The sequence below is a fragment of the Leptodactylus fuscus genome, chromosome 4, assembly GCF_031893055.1.
Source record: "Leptodactylus fuscus isolate aLepFus1 chromosome 4, aLepFus1.hap2, whole genome shotgun sequence".
NCBI classification, from domain to species: domain Eukaryota; kingdom Metazoa; phylum Chordata; class Amphibia; order Anura; family Leptodactylidae; genus Leptodactylus; species Leptodactylus fuscus.
In genome coordinates, this window is record NC_134268.1 from 221,947,948 (window position 1) to 221,970,695 (window position 22,748).

General features: G+C 44.3%; 1 protein-coding gene across 1 annotated transcript; it reads right to left on the reverse strand.

Annotated features, from left to right (window-relative positions):
* Positions 1-500: 500 nt before the first annotated feature.
* CDK5 (cyclin dependent kinase 5) lies at positions 501-19,963 on the reverse strand. The gene is made up of 12 exons (XM_075271844.1): positions 19,830-19,963; positions 8,967-9,055; positions 8,813-8,880; positions 8,273-8,333; positions 5,220-5,276; positions 4,839-4,934; positions 3,246-3,320; positions 3,056-3,152; positions 2,816-2,887; positions 2,315-2,373; positions 1,864-1,944; positions 501-1,465 (listed from the first exon to the last, which is right to left on the reverse strand). The coding sequence occupies exons 1-12, from the start codon at positions 19,864-19,866 to the stop codon at positions 1,379-1,381; spliced, it is 879 nt and encodes a 292-aa protein (XP_075127945.1). The 5' UTR covers positions 19,867-19,963; the 3' UTR covers positions 501-1,378.
* Positions 19,964-22,748: the final 2,785 nt, after the last annotated feature.

The window sequence follows — 22,748 nt, forward strand, 5'->3', positions numbered from 1 at the left end:
CAGATTTGTTCATTCTTCTCGGACAGATGGGCTCCCCGTCCTGAAAGCGATGCATCGGTGGTCAACAGGGTCCAGGAAGGTTTCAGGTGTAGCCACCAGTAGAAGACGAGTTCTGGGAGAAAGTCTAATCCTGAGGGCCACGATTGCAGACCCCTAGTACTTGCCCCTGGAGGTGACTCATATGCCATAAGGTCCAAGGGACTGCATCGGGGGACATGATGCCGAGGACTCTCATAGACGTGTTCTGAGAAGATACCGGACCCCCGGATTATATACTATAACCCCGCTGTATTACCTGTAAGAACCGAGGTCTTGGATCTTCTCCTACCAGAAGGTGAGACAATGGGAGAGGCCTTCCCGTCAGAATCCAGCCACAATGTTTAATGTTCACTAATGTGGATCAAATAAAGTTTTACAATTTTGGAATTTTGAGGAAAAAATAAAAATAAAATAAAATACACAAACCCAAAATGTCTGTAAAATAAAACTGCATTTCTCCGGAAACGGCCGAACATTTACAGGGCAAAAGAAAAAGATGCAAATAAACCATTCAGAAATGTACATTAAAATATACAAAGGGGGCGGGACTGCCAGGACTCCACCTACAGGGGGGTGTAAAAAATAAATTAGGGGGGAGAGGATATGCAGCACGGGGGGAGGGATGGACGAGATAAGGCGGTATGATTGGAATGATTTCTCTTGCCTGCCCCCTGCTGGCTGAACCCATATATGCACAGCAATTAATAAGCCCCACCCATGATCATTTACGGTAACAATCGCAAGTGCTAGTCTATGGCACTGTTAGCAGGCTCCGCCCAGATTATGGGTGGAGCTTGTAACAACCAGCTTTACATTCATAGTGATAATGAGCTCACGTGGAAGGGAATCGGTCAGGGCCTCATGGAGCGGGGGTTTAGGGACTCAAATCGCCATGTTGTAAGGCCATCCGTGGCCACAAGCTTTATAGTCTGCGGCTGTACGCCCTGCACCGGCGCGGTTCTTCAGCTCAGCCTCAGCGCACGCGCCCGGGACCTCCGGCACCTGTGCGGCCATGCTGGGGTCTACGTCCTGAGTGCGCAGGCGCCGCCAGCACCAGAGAGGAGTCCGATCAGATTCATCTCCAAGGGTAAAGGTTTGGTTTATTTTATTGGGGCCGCAGATTGTGCTATAACAGGACAATTCGGGACACGAATCCCCCGCCCCATGAGTATCTATGGGTGGTGTCCCAAATTACCTGACAGGTTCCCATTAACACCGTGGCCTACAGGGGGCGCTTTAGGAGTGGACTGGGCTAAGTGACCATGCAGGGGGGCAAGTAACTGACATGACCGTGATGTATGACTGGGAACAAAGGTGGGAGTTTTGAGGGGTGGGGACATTATGGGGGGCAGTAGTCAGCAAAGTAGGGGTGTTGTAGAGCCTCGTCTGCCGAAATCCTCTGCACCGGATTACACTTCAGCAAGTTCTGGAAAGAGAAGAGATTCTGTGTAAGGAGAGAATCAGGAAGAGAGCGGGGGGTTACAGGGGGCTCAGTATAGTGACCTGGAAACCATCAGCATGTAGGGCAACTAGCCATATAGCCAGGTTATATAATCCTATATAGCTCCTCCCACCGGCATGGAGATGTTCTCACTGCACAATATTTAAAGGGAATGGAGAGGAGAAACATTACAAACAGAAGCTCCGCCCACAGCTTGCTGATGGTTTCCAGACAGGAAGAAATAATAAAAACCGCTATAATGTGAACAGGAGGTATTCTAGAGATGCTGAGACTGCAGTGCTATGGCCGGTACATGTAATGTGCATATACAGGGGTGGCGGGCTATGAATGCTGGGAGTTGTAGTACCACCAGCGCCACTAACCTGTAACAAGTCTCTTCCAGTTGCATTCAGCTTGGGTACAACATTCACTAGAGAGGTAGTTGCAGGATACATGGGGTAGGGCTGAAAGAGAAACGGAAACGATCTGATGATGAGAAACAGGTCGCACAGGACAGAGCGACGACACAGATCGGCAATGAGCTGCAATACCAAGCACGACCACTAGTAGGTGTAGTAAACACTGAAGGGGCGTCATGTTCTCTGCAACCCCCTCTGTGAGCCCGACATACACAATGTGATCCCGATGGCCTGGGGTCACTATAGGATGGTGCTGCCATCTAGTGGTAATATATCATACTACATACTCAGAAGCTGGAGACTAGGGTTGAGCGACCAGGATTGGATTCCAATCGGCGATAGAGTAAATTTCACGATCACAATTGGAATTCCAGTATCAGCTCTTGTCCTGATGTCACTACACGTGTGAGCTCACCTTATAGTCGGGCAGCTTGGTCATGGCCGGCCATTGCTCCTCAGTCGGGGTTCCAAGCAATGTGTGATGTGTTAAGGAAGATTCCTAACTGTAGAGTGAAGGAGACGACCAATACCGGAGGGCCGAGACACAGGCCGCGTATAGGATCTCTGAGAAATAAGATGCAAAAATTGTTCCTCTAGCGCCACCTTTGGAAAGGGCAGCTCCTACTGATCAGTGCCTGGCTTACAGTCTAGTGACATGACCTGAGATTAAAGGGGTCTCCCAACAACCAGGCGGTGTTAAATACTGATCCAATTTGTCAGGATCGGCCATCAACATTTGACTAATGGTGTCCCGACCCCCGAGCCCTGCACCAATCAGCTGCTCCAGAATCTGCTGCATGTCATCAGTATAAAATACCGCCAAGGGGTCAGAAAACAGCGTTAAAAACCAAACCAGAAAATCTCCCCAAATAAGTCAGCCCCCATCGCAACACAGCAGCAGGGGCTCAATAAGGATATCGGAAAATTCTCTTCAGTTGGTCGTCTACGTCATTTCCAGGAAATAGCGGCCGCCCAGCATTGGCCAGCTCTGAGGAGAGAGAGAGAGAGCGGGACATACAGGTCACATACAGAAATCCCCAAACACGCGCAGTAACCCCACAGAGGAGCAACAGGAAAACAACCCAATGGTGCAAACATGGTGAAACTACCGGCCTGCACAAGGGCCAGATTATAGGAAGGAACCGCACAGACCTACCTGCAAAGATACAGCCGGCCGACCACATGTCTATAGAGGTGGAGTACAGCTTAGCACCGAACAGGACATCAGGCGGGCGATACCAAAGTGTCACCACCTAGAGGGAGACACGGGGGAAAGTGGAGCGATCCATAAGTACCAGAGGAATCTCCAGCACAAAATGTAAAGAGGATCCAAAACAAAAACTCACCTCAGCAGAGTAACACCGAACCGGAATACCAAACGCCCGAGCAAGGCCGAAGTCTGCAAGCTTCAGCTCTCCATTCTGATAACAGAAAGAACACGTGTCAGTATTATATATAGGACCAATAGGGACCGGTCACTAATATATCACTCACAAAATGCAGGAGCTATATACAGGTACATAGGAGGTAGTATTATAGTAGTTATATTCTTGTACATAGGAGTAGTATTATAGTAGTTATATTCTTGTACATAGGAGCAGTATTATAGTAGTTATATTCTTGTACATAGGAGTAGTATTATAGTAGTAATATTCTTGTACATAGGGGCAGTATTATAGTAGTTATATTCTTGTACATAGGAGCAGTATTATAGTAGTTATATTCTTGTACATAGGAGCAGTATTATAGTAGTTATATTCTTGTACATAGGAGTAGTATTATAGTAGTTATATTCTTGTACATAGGAGGTAGTATTATAGTAGTTATATTCTTGTACATAGGAGTAGTATTATAGTAGTTATATTCTTGTACATAGGAGCAGTATTATAGTAGTTATATTCTTGTACATAGGAGCAGTATTATAGTAGTTATATTCTTGTACATAGGAGCAGTATTATAGTAGTTATATTCTTGTACATAGGAGCAGTATTATAGTAGTTATATTCTTGTACATAGGAGTAGTATTATAGTAGTTATATTCTTGTACATAGGAGCAGTATTATAGTAGTTATATTCTTGTATATAGCAGTAGTATTATAGTAGTTATATTCTTGTACATAGGAGGTAGTATTATAGTAGTTATATTCTTGTACATAGGAGGTAGTATTACAGTAGTTATATTCTTGTATATAGCAGTAGTATTATAGTAGTTATATTCTTGTATATAGTATTATAGTAGTTATATTCTTGTACATAGGAGTAGTATTATAGTAGTTATATTCTTGTATATAGTAGTATTATAGTAGTTATATTCTTGTACATAGGAGCAGTATTATAGTAGTTATATTCTTGTACATAGGAGTAGTATTATAGTAGTTATATTCTTGTACATAGGAGTAGTATTATAGTAGTTATATTCTTGTATATAGGAGTAGTATTATAGTAGTTATATTCTTGTACATAGGAGTAGTATTATAGTAGTTATATTCTTGTACATAGGAGTAGTATTATAGTAGTTATATTCTTGTACATAGGAGTAGTATTATAGTAGTTATATTCTTGTATATAGGAGTAGTATTATAGTAGTTATATTCTTGTATATAGGAGTAGTATTATAGTAGTTATATTCTTGTACATAGGAGTAGTATTATTGTAGTTATATTCTTGTACATAGGAGTAGTATTATAGTAGTTATATTCTTGTATATAGGAGTAGTATTATAGTAGTTATATTGCTGGGAATTGGAGGTAAAATACATTGCCAGTTAAAGAAAAATCAAGTCTTTTTGGTAATGATTCTTCTTCATCTTCTTATCAGCCATGTCTGTGAGTGACATGACAGACTTCAGATTACTTTCGTCTTCTCCTTGCCCCTTCTCTCCCACTCCCCATGACCTCTGATATCAAGTATGTCCCTATCCCCACCCCATATATTTTTACCCGATTGATCAGCAGGTTTTGAGGTTTGAGGTCTCGGTGCAGAACGTTACGACTGTGGCAGAACGCCAGACCCTTCAGCAGCTGATACATAAAGGACTAGAGGGGACAGAGGAGAAGAGAACTGTCACTTTATAACAAACTGAATAAAAACATCAGAACACTGAAGATCTACTTACAGTTCTAAACCAAAAATTTATTTTTGCAACAGTCATAAAGCAGAGACAAGCGGCCATGCGTCTTACTAATATGGCCACCACTAGATTCCAGGACAAAATGTCAACATATAAGCAAGAGAAACCCAACACCGGCCGTATATAGCAGCACATATAATACACTAACAGCCCACGCTAATGGAAGTCGATGACAGAATACATGCATTACCTTCACAATTTCTGGGTCCAGGTCGCCATTACAGCTGTCAAAATATTTTTTCAGATCCTGCAATAAACAAAAAAATAAATAAATAAATTACAGCTGGATTTACAAGGATCCATTTTTTTTTACAATTACTATCTGTTATCAGCCATGTCAGGAGAGGAGAGGCCGACTGTAGGACAGGGGAATACAATCTATTACTATCTGTTATCAGCCATGTCAGGAGAGGAGAGGCCGACTGTAGGACAGGGGAATACAATCTATTACTATCTGTTATCAGCCATGTCAGGAGGGGAGAGGCCGACTGTAGGACAGGGGAATACAATCTATTACTATCTGTTATCAGCCATGTCAGGAGAGGCCGACTGTAGGACAGGAGAATACAATCTATTACTATCTGTTATCAGCCATGTCAGGAGAGGAGAGGCCGACTGTAGGACAGGGGAATACAATCTATTACTATCTGTTATCAGCCATGTCAGGAGGGGAGAGGCCGACTGTAGGACAGGGGAATACAATCTATTACTATCTGGTATCAGCCATGTCAGGAGAGGAGAGGCCGACTGTAGGACAGGGGAATACAATCTATTACTATCTGTTATCAGCCATGTCAGGAGAGGCCGACTGTAGGACAGGAGAATACAATCTATTACTATCTGTTATCAGCCATGTCAGGAGAGGAGAGGCCGACTGTAGGACAGAGGAATACAATCTATTACTATCTGTTATCAGCCATGTCAGGAGGGGAGAGGCCGACTGTAGGACAGAGGAATACAATCTATTACTATCTGTTATCAGCCATGTCAGGAGAGGAGAGGCCGACTGTAGGACAGGAGAATACAATCTATTACTATCTGTTATCAGCCATGAAAGGAGAGGAGAGGCCGACTGTAGGACAGGGGAATACAATCTATTACTATCTGTTATCAGCCATGTCAGGAGGGGAGAGGCCGACTGTAGGACAGGGGAATACAATCTATTACTATCTGTTATCAGCCATGTCAGGAGGGGAGAGGCCGACTGTAGGACAGGGGAATACAATCTATTACTATCTGTTATCAGCCATGTCAGGAGAGGAGAGGCCGACTGTAGGACAGGGGAATACAATCTATTACTATCTGTTATCAGCCATGTCAGGAGGGGAGAGGCCGACTGTAGGACAGGGGAATACAATCTATTACTATCTGTTATCAGCCATGTCAGGAGAGGATAGGCCGACTGTAGGACAGGGGAACACAATCTATTACTATCTGTTGTCAGCCATGAAAGGAGAGGAGAGGCCGACTGTAGGACAGGAGAATACAATCTATTACTATCTGTTATCAGCCATGTCAGGAGGGGAGAGGCCGACTGTAGGACAGGGGAATACAATCTATTACTATCTGTTATCAGCCATGTCAGGAGAGGAGAGGCCGACTGTAGGACAGGAGAATACAATCTATTACTATCTGTTATCAGCCATGTCAGGAGAGGAGAGGCCGACTGTAGGACAGGGGAATACAATCTATTACTATCTGTTATCAGCCATGTCAGGAGAGGCCGACTGTAGGACAGGGGAATACAATCTATTACTATCTGTTATCAGCCATGTCAGGAGAGGCCGACTGTAGGACAGGGGAATACAATCTATTACTATCTGTTATCAGCCATGTCAGGAGAGGCCGACTGTAGGACAGGGGAATACAATCTATTACTATCTGTTATCAGCCATGTCAGGAGAGGCCGACTGTAGGACAGGGGAATACAATCTATTACTATCTGTTATCAGCCATGTCAGGAGAGGAGAGGCCGACTGTAGGATAGGGGAATACAATCTATTACTATCTGTTATCAGCCATGTCAGGAGAGGCCGACTGTAGGACAGGGGAATACAATCTATTACTATCTGTTATCAGCCATGTCAGGAGAGGCCGACTGTAGGACAGGGGAATACAATCTATTACTATCTGTTATCAGCCATGTCAGGAGAGGAGAGGCCGACTGTAAGACAGGGGAATACAATCTATTACTATCCGTTATCTGCCATGTCAGGAGAGGAGAGGCCGACTGTAGGACAGGAGAATACAATCTATTACTATCCGTTATCTGCCATGTCAGGAGAGGAGAGGCCGACTGTAGGACAGGGGAATACAATCTATTACTATCCGTTATCTGCCATGTCAGGAGAGGAGAGGCCGACTGTAGGACAGGAGAATACAATCTATTACTATCTGTTATCAGCCATGTCAGGAGAGGCCGACTGTAGGACAGGGGAATACAATCTATTACTATCTGTTATCAGCCATGTCAGGAGAGGAGAGGCCGACTGTAGGACAGGGGAATACAATCTATTACTATCTGTTATCAGCCATGTCAGGAGAGGAGAGGCCGACTGTAGGACAGGAGAATACAATCTATTACTATCTGTTATCAGCCATGTCAGGAGAGGAGAGGCCGACTGTAGGACAGGAGAATACAATCTATTACTATCTGTTATCAGCCATGTCAGGAGAGGCCGACTGTAGGACAGGGGAATACAATCTATTACTATCTGTTATCTGCCATGTCAGGAGAGGCCGACTGTAGGACAGGGGAATACAATCTATTACTATCTGTTATCAGCCATGTCAGGAGAGGAGAGGCCGACTGTAGGACAGGGGAATACAATCTATTACTATCTGTTATCAGCCATGTCAGGAGAGGAGAGGCCGACTGTAGGACAGGGGAATACAATCTATTACTATCTGTTATCAGCCATGTCAGGAGAGGAGAGGCCGACTGTAGGACAGGGGAATACAATCTATTACTATCTGTTATCAGCCATGTCAGGCTAGGGACTGAGTAAGGCTGTTCTTACACAGCCATAATGACTTTACAGTCCGCAAGCTGCTGATCAGCAACATAGACTCCGGTGTAAGAGGCCGCATTGAATATAATGTGTATAACCATTTGCGGACTTACATTATGACCGTGTAACACCAGCCTAATACAGATTTCAACTTGCACAGTAGAAAGCCAAAATCTGCAGATAACTCCCCCTGACCCCCCAGAACATACATGAGGTTGCCGGTAATACTCACCTGATCACAATACTCAAAGACCAGCGTCAGCTTCTTGTCACTGTGGAGAACATCATGTAACCTGCCAAACATAAGTATAACCATGTAGCAAAAAATGCTGATACAAGTTTTATAGTGAAATTTCACACAGATCTGAAATCTATTACTAATATTTGGGGCAGAGATCCCCCCCCCCCCACCAAGTGGCGGCTGCCACCCCCTCCTGCCTGTAGTAGTAATCCAGTGGTTATCAGGTCATGTCTGATAATGATACAGAGAATTTACAGTACGGTCCCAACAAACAGTCTAGAGTGTTATACACATATACTCCAACCACATCCAAAGCTGCACAATAAATTGTTTTGCCTACATTTCAGCTCCAGGCTCCTCCAGTATCTTTAAAGGACTACACCATCTTTTCCTCGTCCATCCCACTACCACATTTGTCAATAAGAACTGATGGAGGAACTTGTGACCCTCTAAGTGATGGAAGTGCAGGCTGGTCCCACTCCCAGCAATGGCGGAGGTCCCCTGGGGCCATGTTTGGCTGCCCCTCCTTACCTGACTATGTTCTTGTGTTTCAGCTCCTTCAGTAAGCAGATCTCTCGGAGGGCAGAGCTGGGGACCCCCTGCAGAGACAGACATGGAGATGACATATAGAGAACATACATCCACATACAGACCACGGCCATACAGCGGCGCGGCCGCCCCTCACCTCGTCATCGTCGTCCAGCCGCACGCGCTTCAGAGCCACAATCTCATGGGTCTCGCGGTTCTTTGCTTTGAACACGGTGCCATAAGTACCTGCAGAGGAGAGAGGATTATAGTAGATGGTTCCACCATTAGTGTCCGCACACCGAGACCTGCAGGAAGGAAGACGAAACAGGAGCGGCGCTGAGCTCTGCGGCACCACAACATACAGAGAAGCCATCACTGATGACATCATCAGGGCCAAGGAGGCAAATTGGGGAATACACAGCAATGGGGGAAACAGACAGCCCCTATATATATATATATATATATATATATATATATATATATATATATATATATATATATATATATATATATATATGGGACTGAGAAGATGGAGGAGAAGGATCGTAGAGGATGCGGGCAGAAGTCTGATCCTATAATACAATGGAGGAGGATGAGGGCAGTAGTCTGATCCTATAGAGGAGGATGAGGGCAGTAGTCTGATCCTATAATACAATGGAGGAGGATGAGGGCAGTAGTCTGATACTATAGAGGAGGATGAGGGCAGTAGTCTGATCCTATAATACAATGGAAGAGGATGAGGGCAGTAGTCTGATCCTATAATACAATGGAAGAGGATGAGGGCAGTAGTCTGATACTATAATACAATGGAAGAGGATGAGGGCAGTAGTCTGATCCTATAGAGGAGGATGAGGGCAGTAGTCTGATCCTATAGAGGAGGATGAGGACAGTAGTCTGATCCTATAATACAATGGAGGAGGATGAGGGCAGTAGTCTGATACTATAATACAATGGAAGAGGATGAGGGCAGTAGTCTGATCCTATAGAGGAGGATGAGGGCAGTAGTCTGATCCTATAGAGGAGGATGAGGACAGTAGTCTGATCCTATAATACAATGGAGGAGGATGAGGGCAGTAGTCTGATACTATAATACAATGGAGGAGGATGGGGGCAGTAGTCTGATCCTATAATACAATGGAGGAGGATGAGGGTAGTAGTCTGATCCTATAATACAATGGAGGAGGATGAGGGCAGTAGTCTGATCCTATAATACAATGGAGGAGGATGAGGGCAGTAGTCTGATCCTATAGAGGAGGAGGATGAGGGCAGTAGTCTGATACTATAATACAATGGAGGAGGATGAGGGCAGTAGTCTGATCCTATAATACAATGGAGGAGGATGGGGGCAGTAGTCTGATCCTATAATACAATGGAGGAGGATGGGGGCAGTAGTCTGATCCTATAATACAATGGAGGAGGATGAGGGCAGTAGTCTGATCCTATAATACAATGGAGGAGGATGAGGGCAGTAGTCTGATCCTATAATACAATGGAGGAGGATGGGGGCAGTAGTCTGATCCTATAATACAATGGAGGAGGATGAGGGCAGTAGTCTGATCCTATAGAGGAGGAGGATGAGGGCAGTAGTCTGATCCTATAATACAATGGAGGAGGATGAGGGCAGTAGTCTGATCCTATAATACAATGGAAGAGGATGAGGGCAGTAGTCTGATCCTATAATACAATGGAGGAGGATGAGAGCAGTAGTCTGATCCTATAATACAATGGAGGAGGAGGATGAGGGCAGTAGTCTGATCCTATAATACAATGGAGGAGGATGAGGGCAGTAGTCTGATCCTATAATACAATGGAGGAGGATGAGGGCAGTAGTCTGATCCTGTAATACAATGGAAGAGGATGAGGGCAGTAGTCTGATCCTATAATACAATGGAGGAGGAGGATGAGGGCAGTAGTCTGATCCTATAGAGGAGGAGGATGAGGGCAGTAGTCTGATCCTGTAATACAATGGAGGAGGATGAGGGCAGTAGTCTGATCCTATAATACAATGGAGGAGGAGGATGGGGGCAGTAGTCTGATCCTATAATACAATGGAGGAGGATGAGGGCAGTAGTCTGATCCTATAGAGGAGGATGAGGGCAGTAGTCTGATCCTATAATACAATGGAGGAGGATGAGGGCAGTAGTCTGATCCTATAATACAATGGTGGAGGATGAGGGCAGTAGTCTGATTCTATAATACAATGGAGGAGGAGGATGAGGGCAGTAGTCTGATCCTTTAATACAATGGAGGAGGATGGGGGCAGTAGTCTGATCCTATAATACAATGGAGGAGGAGGATGAGGGCAGTAGTCTGATCCTATAATACAATGGAGGAGGATGAGGGCAGTAGTCTGATAATATAATACAATGGTGGAGGATGAGGGCAGTAGTCTGATCCTATAATACAATGGAGGAGGAGGATGAGGGCAGTAGTCTGATCCTTTAATACAATGGTGGAGGATGGGGGCAGTAGTCTGATCCTTTAATACAATGGAGGAGGATGAGGGCAGTAGTCTGATAATATAATACAATGGTGGAGGATGAGGGCAGTAGTCTGATCCTATAATACAATGGAGGAGGAGGATGAGGGCAGTAGTCTGATCCTTTAATACAATGGTGGAGGATGAGGGCAGTAGTCTGATCCTATAATACAATGGAGGAGGAGGATGAGGGCAGTAGTCTGATCCTATAATACAATGGAGGAGGATGAGGGCAGTAGTCTGATAATATAATACAATGGTGGAGGATGAGGGCAGTAGTCTGATCCTATAATACAATGGAGGAGGAGGATGAGGGCAGTAGTCTGATCCTATAATACAATGGAGGAGGATGGGGGCAGTAGTCTGATAATATAATACAATGGTGGAGGATGAGGGCAGTAGTCTGATCCTTTAATACAATGGTGGAGGATGGGGGCAGTAGTCTGATCCTATAATACAATGGAGGAGGATGAGGGCAGTAGTCTGATAATATAATACAATGGTGGAGGATGAGGGCAGTAGTCTGATCCTATAATACAATGGAGGAGGATGAGGGTAGTAGTCTGATCCTATAATACAATGGAGGAGGATGAGGGCAGTAGTCTGATAATATAATACAATGGTGGAGGATGAGGGCAGTAGTCTGATCCTATAATACAATGGAAGAGGATGAGGGCAGTAGTCTGATCCTTTAATACAATGGTGGAGGATGAGGGCAGTAGTCTGATCCTATAATACAATGGAGGAGGAGGATGAGGGCAGTAGTCTGATCCTATAATACAATGGAGGAGGATGAGGGCAGTAGTCTGATCCTATAATACAATGGAGGAGGATGAGGGCAGTAGTCTGAACCTATAATACAATGGAGGAGGAGGATGAGGGCAGTAGTCTGATCCTATAATACAATGGAGGAGGATGGGGGCAGTAGTCTGATAATATAATACAATGGTGGAGGATGAGGGCAGTAGTCTGATCCTATAATACAATGGAGGAGGAGGATGAGGGCAGTAGTCTGATCCTATAATACAATGGAGGAGGATGAGGGCAGTAGTCTGATCCTATAATACAATGGAGGAGGATGGGGGCAGTAGTCTGATAATATAATACAATGGTGGAGGATGAGGGCAGTAGTCTGATCCTATAATACAATGGAGGAGGAGGATGAGGGCAGTAGTCTGATCCTATAATACAATGGAGGAGGATGGGGGCAGTAGTCTGATCCTATAATACAATGGAGGAGGAGGATGAGGGCAGTAGTCTGATCCTATAATACAATGGAGGAGGATGAGGGCAGTAGTCTGATCCTATAATACAATGGAGGAGGATGAGGGTAGTAGTCTGATTCTATAATACAATGGAGGAGGATGAGGGCAGTAGTCTGATCCTATAATACAATGGAGGAGGATGAGGGCAGTAGTCTGATCCTATAGAGGAGGATGAGGGCAGTAGTCTGATCCTATAATACAATGGAGGAGGATAAGGGTAGTAGTCTGATCCTATAACACAATGGAGGAGGATGAGGGCAGTAGTCTGATCCTATAGAGGAGGATGAGGGCAGTAGTCTGATCCTATAATACAATGGAGGAGGATGAGGGCAGTAGTCTGATTATATAATACAATGGAGGAGGATGAGAGCAGTAGTCTGATCCTGTAATACAATGGAGGAGGATGAGGGCAGTAGTCTGATCCTGTAATACAATGGAGGAGGATGAGGGTAGTAGTCTGATCCTATAGAGGAGGATGAGGGTAGTAGTCTGATTCTATAATACAATGGAGGAGGATGAGGGCAGTAGTCTGATCCTATAGAGGAGGATGAGGGTAGTAGTCTGATCCTATAATACAATGGCGGAGGATGAGGGCAGTAGTCTGATCCTATAATACAATGGAGGAGGATGAGGGCAGTAGTCTGATTATATAATACAATGGAGGAGGATGAGGGCAGTAGTCTGATCCTATAATACAATGGCGGAGGATGAGGGTAGTAGTCTGATTCTATAATACAATGGAGGAGGATGAGGGCAGTAGTCTGATCCTATAATACAATGGAGGAGGATGAGGGCAGTAGTCTGATCCTATAATACAATGGAGGAGGATGAGGGCAGTAGTCTGATCCTATAATACAATGGAGGAGGATGAGGGCAGTAGTCTGATCCTATAATACAATGGAGGAGGATGAGGGCAGTAGTCTGATCCTATAATACAATGGAGGAGGATGGGGGCAGTAGTCTGATCCTATAATACAATGGAGGAGGATGGGGGCAGTAGTCTGATCCTATAGAGGAGGATGAGGGCAGTAGTCTGATCCTATAATACAATGGAAGAGGATGAGGGCAGTAGTCTGATCCTATAATACAATGGAGGAGGATGAGGGCAGTAGTCTGATCCTATAATACTATGGAGGAGGAGGATGAGGGCAGTAGTCTGATCCTATAGAGGAGGATGAGGGCAGTAGTCTGATCCTATAATACAATGGAAGAGGATGAGGGCAGTAGTCTGATCCTATAATACAATGGAGGAGGATGAGGGCAGTAGTCTGATCCTATAATACAATGGAAGAGGATGAGGGCAGTAGTCTGATCCTATAATACAATGGAGGAGGATGAGGGCAGTAGTCTGATCCTATAGAGGAGGATGAGGGCAGTAGTCTGATCCTGTAATACAATGGAGGAGGAGGATGAGGGCAGTAGTCTGATCCTGTAATACAATGGAGGAGGATGAGAGCAGTAGTCTGATCCTATAATACAATGGAGGAGGATGAGGGCAGTAGTCTGATCCTATAACACAATGGAGGAGGATGAGGGCAGTAGTCTGATCCTATAATACAATGGAGGAGGATGAGGGTAGTAGTCTGATCCTATAATACAATGGAGGAGGAGGATGGGGGCAGTAGTCTGATCCTATAATACAATGGAGGAGGATGAGGGCAGTAGTCTGATCCTATAATACAATGGAGGAGGATGAGGGTAGTAGTCTGATCCTATAATACAATGGAGGAGGATGAGGGCAGTAGTCTGATCCTATAATACAATGGAGGAGGATGAGGGCAGTAGTCTGATCCTGTAATACAATGGAGGAGGATGAGGGCAGTAGTCTGATCCTATAATACAATGGAAGAGGATGAGGGCAGTAGTCTGATCCTATAATACAATGGAGGAGGATGAGGGCAGTAGTCTGATCCTATAATACAATGGAGGAGGATGAGGGTAGTAGTCTGATACTATAATACAATGGAGGAGGATGAGGGCAGTAGTCTGATACTATAATACAATGGAGGAGGATGAGGGCAGTAGTCTGATCCTGTAATACAATGGAAGAGGATGAGGGCAGTAGTCTGATCCTATAATACAATGGAGGAGGATGAGGGCAGTAGTCTGATCCTATAATACAATGGTGGAGGATGAGGGCAGTAGTCTGATCCTATAATACAATGGAGGAGGATGAGGGCAGTAGTCTGATCCTATAATACAATGGAAGAGGATGAGGGCAGTAGTCTGATCCTATAATACAATGGAGGAGGATGAGGGCAGTAGTCTGATCCTATAATACAATGGAAGAGGATGAGGGCAGTAGTCTGATCCTATAATACAATGGAGGAGGATGAGGGCAGTAGTCTGATCCTATAATACAATGGAGGAGGATGAGGGCAGTAGTCTGATCCTATAATACAATGGAGGAGGATGAGGGCAGTAGTCTGATCCTATAATACAATGGAGGAGGAGGATGGGGGCAGTAGTCTGATCCTATAATACAATGGAGGAGGATGAGGGCAGTAGTCTGATCCTATAGAGGAGGATGAGGGCAGTAGTCTGATCCTATAATACAATGGAGGAGGATGAGGGTAGTAGTCTGATCCTATAATACAATGGAGGAGGATGAGGGCAGTAGTCTGATCCTGTAATACAATGGAGGAGGATGAGGGCAGTAGTCTGATCCTATAATACAATGGAAGAGGATGAGGGCAGTAGTCTGATCCTATAATACAATGGAGGAGGATGAGGGCAGTAGTCTGATCCTATAATACAATGGAGGAGGATGAGGGTAGTAGTCTGATACTATAATACAATGGAGGAGGATGAGGGCAGTAGTCTGATACTATAATACAATGGAGGAGGATGAGGGCAGTAGTCTGATTATATAATACAATGGAGGAGGATGAGAGCAGTAGTCTGATCCTGTAATACAATGGAGGAGGATGAGGGCAGTAGTCTGATCCTGTAATACAATGGAGGAGGATGAGGGTAGTAGTCTGATCCTATAGAGGAGGATGAGGGTAGTAGTCTGATTCTATAATACAATGGAGGAGGATGAGGGCAGTAGTCTGATCCTATAGAGGAGGATGAGGGTAGTAGTCTGATCCTATAATACAATGGCGGAGGATGAGGGCAGTAGTCTGATCCTATAATACAATGGAGGAGGATGAGGGCAGTAGTCTGATCCTATAGAGGAGGATGAGGGCAGTAGTCTGATCCTATAGAGGAGGATGAGGGCAGTAGTCTGATCCTATAATACAATGGAGGAGGATGAGGGTAGTAGTCTGATCCTATAGAGGAGGATGAGGGTAGTAGTCTGATTCTATAATACAATGGAGGAGGATGAGGGCAGTAGTCTGATCCTATAATACAATGGCGGAGGATGAGGGCAGTAGTCTGATCCTATAATACAATGGAGGAGGATGAGGGCAGTAGTCTGATTCTATAATACAATGGAGGAGGATGAGGGCAGTAGTCTGATCCTATAATACAATGGCGGAGGATGAGGGTAGTAGTCTGATCCTATAATACAATGGAGGAGGAGGAGGGCAGTAGTCTGATCCTATAATACAATGGAGGAGGATGAGGGCAGTAGTCTGATCCTATAATACAATGGAGGAGGATGAGGGCAGTAGTCTGATCCTATAATACAATGGAGGAGGATGAGGGCAGTAGTCTGATCCTATAATACAATGGAGGAGGAGGATGAGGGCAGTAGTCTGATCCTATAGAGGAGGATGAGGGCAGTAGTCTGATCCTATAGAGGAGGATGAGGGCAGTAGTCTGATCCTATAATACAATGGAAGAGGATGAGGGCAGTAGTCTGATCCTATAATACAATGGAGGAGGATGAGGGCAGTAGTCTGATCCTATAATACAATGGAGGAGGAGGATGAGGGCAGTAGTCTGATCCTATAGAGGAGGATGAGGGCAGTAGTCTGATCCTATAATACAATGGAAGAGGATGAGGGCAGTAGTCTGATCCTATAATACAATGGAGGAGGATGAGGGCAGTAGTCTGATCCTATAATACAATGGAAGAGGATGAGGGCAGTAGTCTGATCCTATAATACAATGGAGGAGGATGAGGGCAGTAGTCTGATCCTATAATACAATGGAGGAGGAGGATGAGGGCAGTAGTCTGATCCTATAGAGGAGGATGAGGGCAGTAGTCTGATCCTATAGAGGAGGATGAGGGCAGTAGTCTGATCCTGTAATACAATGGAGGAGGAGGATGAGGGCAGTAGTCTGATCCTGTAATACAATGGAGGAGGATGAGAGCAGTAGTCTGATCCTATAATACAATGGAGGAGGATGAGGGCAGTAGTCTGATCCTATAACACAATGGAGGAGGATGAGGGCAGTAGTCTGATCCTATAATACAATGGAGGAGGATGAGGGTAGTAGTCTGATCCTATAATACAATGGAGGAGGAGGATGGGGGCAGTAGTCTGATCCTATAATACAATGGAGGAGGATGAGGGCAGTAGTCTGATCCTATAATACAATGGAGGAGGATGAGGGTAGTAGTCTGATCCTATAATACAATGGAGGAGGATGAGGGCAGTAGTCTGATCCTATAATACAATGGAGGAGGATGAGGGCAGTAGTCTGATCCTGTAATACAATGGAGGAGGATGAGGGCAGTAGTCTGATCCTATAATACAATGGAAGAGGATGAGGGCAGTAGTCTGATCCTATAATACAATGGAGGAGGATGAGGGCAGTAGTCTGATCCTATAATACAATGGAGGAGGATGAGGGTAGTAGTCTGATACTATAATACAATGGAGGAGGATGAGGGCAGTAGTCTGATACTATAATACAATGGAGGAGGATGAGGGCAGTAGTCTGATCCTGTAATACAATGGAAGAGGATGAGGGCAGTAGTCTGATCCTATAATACAATGGAGGAGGATGAGGGCAGTAGTCTGATCCTATAATACAATGGTGGAGGATGAGGGCAGTAGTCTGATCCTATAATACAATGGAGGAGGATGAGGGCAGTAGTCTGATCCTATAATACAATGGAGAAGGATGAGGGCAGTAGTCTGATCCTATAATACAATGGAGGAGGATGAGGGCAGTAGTCTGATCCTATAATACAATGGAGGAGGATGAGGGCAGTAGTCTGATCCTATAATACAATGGAGGAGGATGAGGGTAGTAGTCTGATCCTATAATACAATGGAGGAGGATGAGGGTAGTAGTCTGATCCTATAATACAATGGAGGAGGAGGATGAGGGCAGTAGTCTGATCCTATAATACAATGGAGGAGGAGGATGAGGGCAGTAGTCTGATCCTGTAATACAATGGAGGAGGATGAGGGCAGTAGTCTGATCCTATAATACAATGGAGGAGGAGGATGAGGGCAGTAGTCTGATCCTATAGTGGAGGAGGATGAGGGCAGTAGTCTGATCCTATAATACAATGGAGGAGGATGAGGGTAGTAGTCTGATCCTATAATACAATGGAGGAGGATGAGGGCAGTAGTCTGATCCTGTAATACAATGGAGGAGGATGAGGGTAGTAGTCTGATACTATAATACAATGGAGGAGGATGAGGGCAGTAGTCTGATCCTATAATACAATGGAGGAGGATGAGGGCAGTAGTCTGATACTATAATACAATAGAGGAGGATGAGGGCAGTAGTCTGATCCTGTAATACAATGGAAGAGGATGAGGGCAGTAGTCTGATCCTATAATACAATGGAGGAGGATGAGGGCAGTAGTCTGATCCTATAATACAATGGTGGAGGATGAGGGCAGTAGTCTGATCCTATAATACCATGGAGAAGGATGAGGGCAGTAGTCTGATCCTATAATACAATGGAGGAGGATGAGGGCAGTAGTCTGATCCTATAATACAATGGAGGAGGGTGAGGGCAGTAGTCTGATCCTATAGAGGAGGAGGATGAGGGCAGTAGTCTGATCCTATAATACAATGGAGGAGGATGAGGGCAGTAGTCTGATCCTATAATACAATGGAGGAGGATGAGGGCAGTAGTCTGATCCTATAATACAATGGAGGAGGATGAGGGCAGTAGTCTGATCCTATAATACAATGGAGGAGGATGAGGGTAGTAGTCTGATCCTATAATACAATGGAGAAGGATGAGGGTAGTAGTCTGATCCTATAATACAATGGAGGAGGAGGATGAGGGCAGTAGTCTGATCCTGTAATACAATGGAGGAGGATGAGGGCAGTAGTCTGATCCTATAATACAATGGAGGAGGATGAGGGCAGTAGTCTGATCCTATAATACAATGGAGGAGGATGAGGGCAGTAGTCTGATCCTATAATACAATGGAGGAGGATGAGGGTAGTAGTCTGATCCTATAATACAATGGAGAAGGATGAGGGTAGTAGTCTGATCCTATAATACAATGGAGGAGGAGGATGAGGGCAGTAGTCTGATCCTATAATACAATGGAGGAGGATGAGGGCAGTAGTCTGATCCTATAATACAATGGAGGAGGATGAGGGCAGTAGTCTGATCCTATAATACAATGGAGGAGGATGAGGGCAGTAGTCTGATCCTATAATACAATGGAGGAGGATGAGGGCAGTAGTCTGATCCTATAATACAATGGAGGAGGATGAGGGTAGTAGTCTGATCCTATAATACAATGGAGAAGGATGAGGGTAGTAGTCTGATCCTATAATACAATGGAGGAGGATGAGGGTAGTAGTCTGATCCTATAATACAATGGAGAAGGATGAGGGTAGTAGTCTGATCCTATAATACAATGGAGGAGGAGGATGAGGGCAGTAGTCTGATCCTGTAATACAATGGAGGAGGATGAGGGCAGTAGTCTGATCCTATAATACAATGGAGGAGGATGAGGGCAGTAGTCTGATCCTATAATACAATGGAGGAGGATGAGGGCAGTAGTCTGATCCTATAATACAATGGAGGAGGATGAGGGTAGTAGTCTGATCCTATAATACAATGGAGGAGGAGGATGAGGGCAGTAGTCTGATCCTGTAATACAATGGAGGAGGATGAGGGCAGTAGTCTGATCCTATAATACAATGGAGGAGGAGGATGAGGGCAGTAGTCTGATCCTATAGTGGAGGAGGATGAGGGCAGTAGTCTGATCCTATAGAGGAGGATGAGGGCAGTAGTCTGATCCTATAGAGGAGGGTGAGGGCAGTAGTCTGATCCTATAGAGGAGGATGAGGGCAGTAGTGTGACCAGTAACAACGCACAGCTCTGCTCAGCACATGACCGGTGTAGGCCGCACATCCCCGGCCTCTCCTGCCTCCTCTCCGCCGCTTCTCTCACCTTCTCCGATCTTTTCCAGCTTCTCGTATTTCTGCATTTCTCCGCTGTCAGGCCGCTCTCACCCTGCGCATGCGCGGATTCAGATCGGTAATCTACACACAGAGGCGGAGCTATCTGACGTCCTCCCGGCCAATGGTGCAAGACTTCCGGGTTACGTCATCCAGAAGTTATTACCATGGTAATAAGCAGACGCTAAACCCGCCAATCCTGTGAAGTGTGAGGAGCAACATGGCGGCCGGGACCGAAATAATAGTAATAATAATAATAATAATAATAATGATAATATATAACAATAGTGATATGATAATCTAATATATAACAATAATAATATGTAATAATCACAATAATATATAATAAAATCATTGATGTTCATTGAGCTTCATGAGGTCGTCACCTGGAACGGTTTTCAGTTAGTGTGCCGTGTAAAGAGCGACTACGTGGAATTCTTTGCCTTCATATCTTACTCATATCTAATTCAGCTATGAGTAAGGGACGATAATACACTAGTCCTGAAACGCGTCAGCTGGTCAATCATGTTCGTGTTCTTCAAATGGTGATGTCATCTCTATGTTTTATATATTTTAAGTAAAAGTTAAGTTTTACATTTTGGTTTGCTGGAAAATCTTTTAGATGCATATAATTTCTACGGAACGGTGGGCTGGAGGCGACTGATAAAGGTAGGAGACGAATAACCTTTCTTAAGGCTATTCCGATGTGGTAAATGGAAAAATGTTGTTTCAGTGGTAGAATCCCTTTAATGTAACCTGTTAATGAGGTTTTTCATAATTCCGGGTACAGATAATGTCTTCATTTAGCTTTTATTGACCTTTTTGGCATTGAAAAAAGTGAAATTCAGTAGTTTTTTTTTATTTTTTGTCATGCACTAAGCGTTATGAATTGACATGTGGTCGTGGCAATTCCGGCGATCTCATCTTTATAGAAGTTGTATTGAAGTTTTTCTAACTATTTCTAAACAAAACTCAATGTTGCAAAAATAAATTATTTTCCTTGTACTCTGACGTCCATAACTTTTATTTTTTTGGAGCTATGTAAGGAGGTTTTTTTTATGTTTCTTTTTTTTTGGGGGGGGAGTAAATCATAGCTTTTATTGGTACTGTTTTTCATATGTACAACTTTTTGATCACTGTTAATTTTTACTTTATTAGCTGCCTGCCCTATATACAGTGTTGGCCAAAAGTATTGGCACCCCTGCACTTCTGTCAGATAATCCTCGTGTTCTTCCAGATAATGATTGCAATCACAAACTCTTTGGTATTTTCTTCATTTAATTTGTCTTCAATGGAAAACCACAAAAAGAATTGTCAAAAAGCCAAATTGGATATAATTCCACAGCAAACATAAAAAAGGGGGTGGACAAAAGTATTGGCACTGTTTGAAAAATCATGTGGTTATTCTCTAATTTGTGTAATTAACAGCACCTGTTACTTACCTGAGGCACCTAACAGGTGGAGACAATAACTAAATCACACTTGCAGCCAATTGAAATTGATTAAAGTTGACTCCACCTCTGTCCTGTGTCCTTGTGTGACCACATTGAGCATGGAGGAAAGAAAGAAGACCAAAGAACTGTCTGAGGACTTGAGAAGCAAAATTGTGAGGAAGCCTGAGCAATCTCAAGGCTACAAGTCCATCTCCAAAGACCTGAATGTTCCTGTGTCTACCGTGCACAGTGTCATCAAGACGTGTAAAGCCCATGGCCCTGTGGCTAACCTCCCTAGATGTGGACGCAAAAGAAACATTGACCAGAGATTTCACCGCAAGATTGTGCGGATGGCGGATAAAGAACCTCGACTAACATCCAAACAAGTCCAAGCTGCCCTGCAGTCCGAGGGTACAACAGTGTCGCCCCGTACTATCCAGCGTCAGCGTCTGAATGAGAAGGGACTGTATGGTAGGAGACCCAGGAAGACCCCACTTCTTACCCACAGACAGAAGCCAGGCTGGAGTTTGCCAAAACTTACCTGAAAAAGCCAAAACCGTTCTGGAAGAATGTTCTCTGGTCAGAGGAGACAAAAGTAGGAAAAGGCCTCAACATAGAGATTACAGGAAAAAGAGAAGACGCCCCCTACAGTCAGACATGGTGGAGGTCCCTGATGGTTTGGGGTTGCTTTGCTGCCTCTGGCACTGGACTGCTTGACCGTGTGCATGGCATTATGAAGTCTGAAGACGACCAACACATTGTGCAGCAGGGTCATTCCACATCAAGTGGACCAGTTTTTAAAATCGTCCCCACTCGACCTCCTCCGATTTTGCTGAAAATTTATAAGGATGTACATGTATGTTTGAAACAAGGTTCTGTAAATTTTTAGGGCCAGATATCAAATACCAGAGGCACTGTTGACCTTTTACTGGAGGTTCACCAAGACCACGGCTTCAGCTAAGAGGATTTTGCAGACTTTGGCACATAGCCATTAGGGTTCTATACTGGCTATGATGCTGAGATGTGACATACTAGCTCAACTTTTGCTGCTAAACACGATAAAATTATTACCGGCTATCACAAAACAATATATCGGACGCAATTTTGTGCTTGAAAATCACGCCGCATGACATTTATGCCAAACTTTGCCCAAATATAACTCAAGACCAAAAACCAATAGTAACTCGTGCTTTGCCCTGTACACCAAACATCTACATTGCTGCAATATCATGGTCAAAGCAGATGTATTTGTGGAGATATTCACACCCACATATGATGAAAAACATATAAAATTCAAATTTTACCTATTTTTAGGTCAAATTTCTCAAAAAGGGTACCCCTAAAATCTATTAATATCATTGGAAAGAGCACATTTTTCTCTACAAGGATCATCGGGGGGGGGGGGGGGGGGTGTTTGGAGTCTCCCAGTTTAAGAAAAGAAAAATGCCACTGAACATTTATCATACGCAATGAATGGT